Here is a 10,558-nt window from a genome sequence, read left to right as displayed (position 1 = left end):
GCGACACAATTAAAAGTAGTCAAAAAGACGCTCCACGTATGCAAGTATACTCGACATCCAATGCAAGTATCAAAAAGTATGAGCGGAAGCATGTATCACCTAAGTTCAAGGACCTGAGAAAAACATAGAGAATCTGTCAACGAAAACGTTGGTGAAATCATAGGTTTAAATAAGTAAGTGAGTAAAAGTAAGTTGAACCACAAGATTTGCAACATCGATAAAGTCATAGTACATTCTAAAAGTTAATATTCACGAGTACTCAATTATCAAAGCTTAACATTCCGTCCGTTGAACCCCGTAATAATAGTGTTAGAACATACACTGTTTCCCGAAAATATATTTCACCCGTAGACGGTAGCGAACCGTCCGAAGTGAGGGTTTGTCAAACCCATATGGCCATATAACATAAGTTCTCGCTTACACCATCTGATGTAACTAATGATAATCGAATTGAGTATTTGTGTTCAAACTCGTATGTAGAATGTTTGTTTTCCCTGTACTTGTGTTCACGTAGTTTAAAAGAACGTTTATGTTTTCTCATCCCAAAAGTAAGTTCAAAAAGAGTAAAAGTGGGACTATGATCTCACCTTGTATGCACGAACCAAAAAGTACTTCGACAAGTAACGTGTGCAAAGAACAATGCTAGTCTTGACCTAAACAAATAGGTTGTATCAATAACGATAGTCACGAAGGGTCAAAGATGTTCAATTAGTCCTATGGCTCAATACGACTCGATTAATATAGCATGTGAATCAAATCATCAAGTTTTATGCAAGACACAAGTATAAAAGCATGTTAGAAAGATTGCATAATTAATTGATTAAGTTTGACAAAAAGTCAAACTTTGGTCGGTCAAAGTCAACGAAAAAGTCAACACGTTCGGGTCGGGTCCCGAACTATTTTTCTGAGGTTTTTAATCATGTATGAGCATGTTAGAACAAGTTACATGTGAATCGGAGGTGCGTAGCATAGCAAACATTATTCGAAAATTGACAAAGTTGGACAGACCACATTGGCGCGCCGCGCGGGTATATGGCGCGCCGCGCCATTACCTGTGCAGAGAATTCTGGTCAGTTTTTCCAAGTGTGCACGAACCAAAACCTTTTCTAACACAACTCTTGACCCGCAAACACTTATAACGCCTATCATACATCGTTGGAAAGGTATTTTGATGAGTAAAACAACTAAACACATATCATCAATCAAACTTCCACTTGCAACAACCAAAAAACCGCAATTAATGTTCCTCATTCAATGCATACAAGTCATAAATGCAATTTAATGATTTGGCAACCAAATTACATGAATGATATGCCGTTTCGAAGGTAATTAAGCATACAACACAACCTAACACTTACAATTAACATTATCAAGCATTTAATGCATCAAGATTCAATTTACTTCTATCAAACCCTAACCCAAAATCACAAATTCTACAATCATGATTATGAAACTAATCCATGTCAACCTACATACCAATTTGAAGCTAGTGATGTTAAGAACACAATTAAAACATGAACTTTCATCATCAAACAACATATGAACACCTAAAACTCAAGATTATGCAAGTGTTCTTTCATAATGAACTAGTTACATCAAAATTGCAAGAACAAGCATACAAATCACATAATCATACTAGACTTGAGCCATAGACACTAATTAACAACTTTATAACTCAAAAATCTCAAGAACACATAAAAATAGTGATTTTAGAAAGTTACCCAAAATTGATGAAATTGGTATGGAATCGAAGAGGAGATCACGAGGAGTTCAAATATGTAATTTGTTTTGATTGAATCCTTCTTGAACGAATTTGGATGATGATTTCCTTTTGATGAAATTAGAGAAAAATATGGAAGTATTTTAGAAAAAGAGAAATGAATGGATAATGGTGGGGAGGTGGTTGACTTAGTCAAAAGCTAGTCACCACTTTGGTGTTTTGGCGGAACTAGTCCCTCGAGTTCGGTTGCGGGTGCGTTAAATTACCTAAACATGATAATTTAAAACGCATATTAACGGGAGATGTTATAAACATATAACGGAGTTTTAAATAGTTTAACGGAAAAGTAAATGGAAAAAGGCGGGATGTTACAATTTGGGTAGTGGATGGGAGAGCACCAGGTGGTCTCTCCATTAACACTTGCGATATTCGACCCACTTCCCATTCCAAACTCTGTATTGAAGCTTGCTGAAGCCTCATTTGTTGCTTTGTCACATCATTGTCTTGTCTTAAGATCGTGATGCTTTCATCCGTGTTTATTATAAAACCCCGCAATAACTCCTCTAATGAAGGACCCTTATCCACATATGACTGATTCTGATTTCGATTAACAAACCCTAGTGGTCTGTTCCTTAATAACCTGAACTACCTCCTTGATACTGATTATTGTATTGATTACCCAAGTAGTTCACCTGCTCTTCCATAGATGCCTGATTACAATCCTTTGTGAGATGTGGTCCCTGGCATAACACACAACCAACCTTCATAGCGTGCATCTCTTTAGTCATAGCTTCCATTTGTCTTTTAACAGTTACAAGTTGTGCTCTAACTGATGCAAGTTCATCACTAGTTTCAGTACTAGCGACGTGAGAAGAGCGAGAAACATCCATCTCTTGATGCCAATCATATGAGTGTGTAGCAGTTTCGGAGATTATGTCATAAACTTCGTCCGGAGTCTTTTTCATTAACGAACCACCTGCAGCAATATCGATTTCTTTCCTAGTTGGCACATTAACACCCTTGTAGAAAATCTGCACCTTATTAAAGTTGTTCAACCCGTGTTGAGGACAATTGCGTAGCATTTTACTGAAACGTGTCCATGCATCATAGAGTGTCTCGTTTGACTTCTGTACAAAGTGATTAATGTCACTCTGTAATTTTGCAGCCTTTGAAGCAGGAAAGAAATGCTGCAGAAACTTATCTTCCATTGTAGGCCAACTATCAATTTCACCTTTGAGCAATGATTCTAATCAGTCCTTGGCATCGTCTGATCATATACATATCATTGTATATGTATATTTTATTTGCTAAAAGCTAAAAGCAGAATTACGCGAACTATAAGGCAACATTATGAAATATTCGCTGAAAATAAGTACAGCAGCTATATTTCCGCACAAATAAAGGACTACGGTTTAATCCGCTGAGTTGCCGCGGATAGTTATGTAATTCGCAGACCGCGGATACCTCGAATACTATAAATAAGGAGCATGGCCACTCATTTATAGGTTGTTGATTCTCTGCCATTTGCCCAAGCCTTTGTGATTTTCACTTGTGACTTTGCCAAAGGAATTTTCACATTGAGTTAAGGTGAATCATGCTAATTAACAATCAAGACCGGGTCGGGGTGGTTGATCACTTGATAGTTAAAGTGAAAGACGATCATCGGGGCCCAAAATAATCATCAAACATTCCATCCTCCATCTTTATTATTACACTCAACCCTTAATTAAGTAACATCGCTAATCATGGATTGATCAATTGGCGCCATCCGTGGGACACGTTTTACAAATTAAACTAAAAAATTTTTGTTTCGTGCTATCAAACGATTAATTCCTTAGTTTAATTTCAATCGTGTTTTTGTTATGATGATTTGCAGGCGAATACATTTAAAATCGGCGATAAGTTGCTCGATTACTTAGAACAATGAATAATGTTGGAAATGATAGCGATGTAGTGGTCGCTGTACGAGTGAATGCCCAAAAGAGGGGAAAAAAGCGAAAATCCGCTAAAATGTATCAAAATTGGCAATTTGCGCCAATTAGTTTCCCTAAAATGCAGAGCGATGATTTCTCCGAAATGCCGATAGTAATATCATGCAAAATCGCAGACGCTGGAATTACAATCATGAAAGTTCATATTGATAATGGCAGCAGCGTTGATATTGTTTACGAGCAATGTTTCATTCAACTGTCGGAGAGTATTAAAGCAAACCTACAGCCAACTGCGGTTTCGCTAACTGGTTTCGTGGGAGAATCTTCATTGCCTATTTTGCCTTTAGACATTGAGTTAGCTGATGTAAATGATGAAGCTTTCGTGCGCCAAGCGCGTTTAGATTTTTATGTTATGCGAGCCTCATCTCGCTATAACATGCTGCTGGGAAGAACCGCTATAAGTAAATTTGAAATTATCCCATCTACAATTCATGGCATGATTAAGTTTCCAACATATAAAGGTTACCACAATATGTTCAATGAGCGTCATGCCCATTTGTGCGGCTGTTAACGTAAAAAGTGCAGGACAAGAATTCGCTGATGACGCAGATAATATGGAAATTATTAATCCTGCATATCCTGAGCAGAAAATTAAAGTGGGACACAATGTTAGTGCAGACACTAGAAAACAAATTGTACAATTACTTGTTCAGTACATGGATGTTTTCGCTTGGTGCGAAAATAATATGACCGGTGTTCCACGACATATTGCGGAACACAGGCTCAATGTAAATCCACCCCTAAAACCTGTAGTACAAAAGCGAAGGGGTATGGCCCCAGATCGCGTAAAATGGCTGTGCGACGAGGTAACAAAATTGGTGAGGGCTGGAATATTGCGCGAAGTTCAATACCAATCATGGATCGCGAATCCAGTGTTGGTGAAAAAACCTGATGGTTCTTGGAGAATGTGTATTGATTACAAAGATTTGAATAAAGCATGCCCTAAGGATAACTATCCGCTTCCAGAAATTGATTTGAAAGTGGAATCTTTGCATGCTTTTCCGTATAAATGTTTTCTGGATGCGGCAAGAGGTTATCATCAGATTCGAATGGCTCAAGAAGACGCAGATAAAACCGCATTTCATACGGGTAAAGACATATATTGCTATATAATGATGCCTTTTGGTTTAATCAATGCGGGTTCGACATATCAACATTTGATTGATACCGTGTTTGATAAACAAATCGGGCGTAATCTCGAAGCCTATGTAGATGATTTGGTGATTAAAAGCACAACTCAAGAGCAGATTATTGAAGATATGCGTGAAACATTTGATACACTGTGAAATATAAACATGAAGCTTAATCCGCTAAAATGCAGTTTTGGCGAAACTGAAGGAAAGTTTTTGGGATATCTTGTTACAGAGCAAGGTATTCAGGCTAATCCAAAAAATATTGCGGCTATTGAAAACATGACTGCGCCAAGAACGGTTAAAGAGGTGCAAAGTTTGATAGGAAAACTGTCAGCGTTAATGCGTTTTTTGTCTAAAGCTGCCGAAAGGCAGTTGCCGTTTTTCAAAACTCTAAAAGGTTGTTTGAAGCAAAAAAGTTTTGTTTAGTCCAGTGAAGCAGAAACTGCGTTTCAAGAAATGAAAAAGTTGTTGAAAACCTTGCCTACCCTAACAGCGCCAGTTGATGGCGAAATTCTTTATCTTTATATATCCGTGGCAAATGAAGCTTTTGGTTCAGTTCAAATTGAGGAAAGGAATAAAATACAAAAGCCGGTGTATTTTGTTAGTAAAGCTCTTACAGGAAGTGAAATAAGCTATGCGCCTATTGAAAAGTTTGTATATGCTCTTATTTTAACATCGCGAAGGTTAAGAAGATATTTTCAAGGGCATCCAGTGCATGTGTTAACTAATCTGCCAATCAAGCAAGTCTTAACAAAGCCAGAAATATCTGGTAGACTCGCATTGTGGGAAGTAGAGTTAGGTTCCTATCAAATATCTTACCTTCCGCGTAGCGCGGTAAAAGGTCAGGTTATGGCAGATTATCTCGCTGAAATGTCTGGAGAGTTGGAGGTGGTCAATGAGAGAACCGCGTTAAAACCGGTACTTGGCGAAACTTGGGATTTATTTACTGAAGGTGCTTCATGCGTAGAAGGTGCAGGTGCGGGTTTGGTTTTGGCAAGCCCAAGTGGTGAGGAGCATACGTACGCATTGCGTTTTAATTTTGATGTGACAAATAATGAGGCAGAATATGAAGCATTGCTTGCTAGTTTAAATATCGCGTGAAAAATGAATATTACTAAGTTGCGCGCATTTACAGATTCGCAGTTAGTAGCGAATCAGTTTAATGGCTCTTTTGAAGCACATGATCCTTCTATGCAGAACTACTTGCAGTTATTGAAAGAAATGACAGCGCGTTTTGAGCATTTTGAACTTGCGCAAGTGCCAAGAAGTCAAAACAAGAAGGCGGATGCTTTGAGCAAATTGGCCGCTTTAACATTTTCGCACTTTCAAAAACAAGTATGGGTTGAGGAATTACCAAGTAAGTCAGTAGATAGTGACTTAATGGTCGCATCTGTTACAGAAGCACAGCCAAATTGAATGGAGCCAATCCTGCAATATATCCGCAATGATATTCTGCCAGGTGATAGCCGCGAAGCTCGTTTAGTAAGAGAGCGGGCACCAATGTATATCATCCAAAATGATATCCTATATCGCAAATCGTACTGCGGACCAATGATGCAATGTGTTGGCCCACTTGAGGCAGAAATGATTGTAGAAGAAGTGCATAATGGTACTTGTGCACTGCATTCAGGCTACAAAACTATCGCAGCAAAAATTATGTGTATGGGATACTTTTGGCCATCCCTATAACGCGACGTGGCGAAAATTGTTAAACGCTGTAAAATTTGCCAAAGGCATGCCCCGCAGAATCGAATGCCGCGGCATGATATGATTCTTGTTAATTCGCCATGGCCATTTCACAAATGGGCTATTGATATTGTAGGGCCATTTCCTGCGGGGCCTGGCAATGTTAAGTTCCTGATTGTGGCATCGATTATTTTACCAAATGGGTTGAAGCTAAGGCGGTTCGCACTATTACTGGTGTGCAAGTGCGAAATTTTGTATGGGAATACATTGTTTGCAGATTTGGCATTCCGCGAGAATTGGTTAGCGATAATGGCGCACAAATAGCGAAAGATCCTTTCAAAACATGGTGCACTGATTTAAATATAATACAAAAGTTTACATCAGTAGTGCACCCACAGGCTAATGGTTTATGCGAAGTAACCAATCGTGATATAGTAAGCGGTATTAAAAAGAGATTATGCGAAAAGCGAACTGGTTGGGTAGATGAATTACCCAATGTACTGTGGGCACATCGCACAACTTTCAAAACGAGTACAGGGGAAACACCTTTTAGTTTAGTGTATGGCTCTGAGGCAGTAATCCCCGCAGAAATTCTGGTATCAACGCATAGAATTGCTAACTTTGAGGAAGAAGCAAATGATGCTGCGTTGAGCAAAAATCTGAATTTCATAGAAGAGCTGAGGCTAATGGCTGCTATCAGAGAAGCGAATAATAAACAGCAAATCGCTAAGTATTATAACAAAAGGTGCGTGCTTTGTCCTTCGCTATAGGCGAATGGGTACTGCGAAATAATGAAGCAAGCAGAGCCGAAAAGCTTGGCAAATGGGGTCCTAATTGGGAAGGCCCATATCAAATTATGGCAATTAATGCCGCAGGTTCATATAAGCTCGCGGATATGGAAGGGAGACCTTTACCTAATGCGTGGCATGCTGTCTTATTAAAGCGATATTATGCATAGCTTTGCGAAAACTATCAAGGATATATGTACAAAGTGCGAAATTAGATTCAAGGCCTATGCCTGATATACTTATTATGTGTTCTTGTTTTTAATTTTTGCAAGTCTTGATCACGCTTGTAGGAATTTCAAAAATAGTCACTTATAAAAGTATGCGAAAACTTTATTTGTGAAATGCAAATGATTATGAAATGTTTTGTAATTTGTTTCATAATGTTGTAGTATTACGCAGTGGTTGGATAGCAAAGTGATGAAATTGCACACTTTTGCATACAAATTATTGCGAAAGGAATTTTATATCCTAAGTATTTGATTTTGCCAATACTTAGATGCTTCGCAATGCTAATTAATTGCCTAAGGATCGTTTCGACGGACTTAGAAGATTCATAACGTATAAGTATATATGCATACAGATTGTTTCGCAAAAGTACACATTTATTATATTTTTCTGAAATAAATCGCAATTAAATTCATATAACCCTTCTGACTTCGTTTCTTTTGCCCCAACAGCAAGTTCCCAAGCCCAAACCCATTTAGGTTTATTCGGCCCAAGTAGGTAACCCGTATTGAAACACGGCCCGATATCAAAATCTGTTTTAATGTATTTTTAAGTTACAACCCAATGAGGGTTTCGATGTCTCGAATTTTTAAAAGAAGAAATTACAGCCGACATGTCAAAAGTTTTGCTTATCAATCCTAGTCGGAAATCATCTGCTTATCATCCTTAGGGAACTGCCTGCTTATCATTCTTAAGTCTAGACACGTCTTACTGCATTTGGTGCATCGATAGTGTATAGACAAAATTCGTATCCTAGCGTATCTGTTGCTATAGACATTGCCTGACGAATTTCAAAGATTCTCCGTAATTCACGGGATTTTGAGTATTATAAATACATATGTAAATTATGTATTGAAGAATACCAAACCCAACTCCTATAATCTATTCCAAACCAAAAATTCATTTCCCCGACTGTACAAGATGAACTCCGCGTCCAGTTCGAATTCCTCCGACTCCGACAGCTACGCTGATATGGATTTCCATTCGGGCTCCGAAGGCAGCGTCACTGGAATGGATCAACCAATTTCTCATCATCTATTCTGGATGAATTGGGGATGGGTTCGTAGTATACTAAATTATTGGAGACAAGAAGAAGGTGATCCCTTTCACCCACCGAATTGCCCCATTGGCGACGAACCTGAAGCACTTACCGGCGAACCTGTTCGAGAAACCATTTTCTCTCTCATTTCTCGAGTATCTCGTCACGATTATATCCTATCCCATATTTCGGATCTTGTTCATTCACTCACTCCAACCGCCAATCATCCTGGTGTACTAGCAGAAATTAACGAACTTCGCGCTCGTGTGACGGCTTTGGAGAACACGGTGCGAAGGTTACAAACACCAGCAGCAGCACCAGCAGCATAACCAGTACCGTTAACAACATCAACCTCGCAATCTTCAGTACCAGTAGCATCATCGACGTCAACGACATCATCAGCATCAACACCAACCGTATCATTACCACCACCAACAATCACATCCGCACCACGTACCTCAACATCATCATCTGAACTTCGAATATGATCTTTGTTCTACATATCATTCTACACCGATTACCTCTTCTTTACGTATCGTTCTTCGTTCGACATGACGATTATGTAATCTCTAATGTTTTGGAGATTATGTAATCTAGTAATAACGATAAATCAAATGAGTTGAATATTTTATTGACTCATTAAATTCATAGTTACCTCCGAAGAAAATATATATGCAAATATATTTTCATAAAGATTGTAATTAAAAATTTCATTCGTACAAACTGTTAATGATGAAAATATTTTAACGGGTGGGTAGTACCCAAGGAATATTTAGAATTCACATTAACAAGTTACACTGTACATTCTTCGAATCTGATTCAACGATCATTTATTATCCTACTTACAATTACCGATATACGTATCCGTTCACCCCAGATTAACCATTTCCATTTAAATTTCATATTTGGATTTTTACCTATCCGAATCCAACAAGTGGCATAATGAAGAAACATTGGCAAAATAAAAATTGTTAGAAACAGATGAATTAATTAATTGAAATTGTGATAGGATTACACGCTAACTGTTCCGGCTAACTGTTCCCAGCTAACTGATTAATATTTAATTTATCGCAATTTACATTCTTGCAATTTTAATTTCTGTACTTTACATACCGTCGGGACACATGTACAACAACACGTCGGATTAATTCTGAGACAACACGTTGTATAATGGGTCATGATATATATTTATTTATTTTACGCATTTTAAATAACGGGACACGTATACAAGGTTTCGACTTATCATATTGATCCATCTATATATATATTTCGGAACAACCATAGACACTCTATATGTGAAGGTGGGAGTTGGCTATACGGGGTCCGAGTTGATTCCAAAATATATATATACTTTGAGTTGTGATCGACACCGAGACCAGTACACGGGTCACGATACGTATTAAGTAATTCGAATATTATATATTTAGTTCATATATGAATTTATTGAACCATTGGACAATCGGACTATTGGACTGCTAACTTTAGACAATTAAAAATGAGTTAAAATGATGATTATTACATATGAAACTAAACAATCCTTCAAGTTTGCCACTTGATTCTATTTTAAACCTCATTTGTATCTTGACGATTACAATTCGCATTCACAACTTTTCATGATTCTTGAAAACATCTCGATCGAGAAGTTCAACCAGTCTCACCTCGTCTACGGAATAAAGATTTATGCATACAGTTATGCACCTAAAAATTTTTGAACTCGAAGTTATAGTTAAAACGTATCCGCATCGAATTCCTTATCATCCATTAGCAAAAACAATCACGCGATTCCTTTTCAATTAACTAATTTTGTCACAGCTCCACTTCGATATCTCAGTAAGACTACTCTTATTACAATCTCGATATATATATGTACGTTGTTCTTTCGCCATCGTTACCGGAGAACCTTTTATATTCCATCATATTACCATCAGCGTTTAATCATCTAAAAATACAATTCTCCTTAAACCATCTTGGTTTGA

At 37.8% G+C, this 10,558-nt stretch overlaps 1 protein-coding gene across 1 annotated transcript; it reads left to right on the top strand.

Moving 5' to 3' along the window:
• The first annotated feature begins 3,772 nt into the window (after positions 1-3,772).
• LOC139841759 (uncharacterized) lies at positions 3,773-5,270 on the top strand. The gene is made up of 3 exons (XM_071831963.1): positions 3,773-4,060; positions 4,173-4,605; positions 5,077-5,270. Exons 1-3 carry the CDS (start codon positions 3,773-3,775, stop codon positions 5,268-5,270), a joined length of 915 nt encoding a protein of 304 aa, XP_071688064.1.
• Positions 5,271-10,558: the final 5,288 nt, after the last annotated feature.

Source organism: Rutidosis leptorrhynchoides, chromosome 4 (assembly GCF_046630445.1).
Source record: "Rutidosis leptorrhynchoides isolate AG116_Rl617_1_P2 chromosome 4, CSIRO_AGI_Rlap_v1, whole genome shotgun sequence".
Taxonomy (NCBI): Eukaryota; Viridiplantae; Streptophyta; class Magnoliopsida; order Asterales; family Asteraceae; genus Rutidosis; species Rutidosis leptorrhynchoides.
Note: the sequence above shows the minus strand (reverse complement) of the source record. Positions and strands in the feature narration are given on the sequence as shown.

What these genes read in the sequence shown, in the direction of transcription:
- LOC139841759 (XM_071831963.1), top strand. Translation starts at nt 3,773, where the DNA reads ATGCAGAGCGATGATTTCTCCGAAATGCCGATAGTAATATCATGCAAA. An exon ending in AAGCGCGTTTAGATTTTTAT is followed by an intron (nt 4,061 to 4,172) that starts GTTATGCGAGCC and finishes CAACATATAAAG; the next exon opens with GTTACCACAATATGTTCAAT. An exon ending in GTTGGTGAAAAAACCTGATG is followed by an intron (nt 4,606 to 5,076) that starts GTTCTTGGAGAA and finishes ATCTTGTTACAG; the next exon opens with AGCAAGGTATTCAGGCTAAT.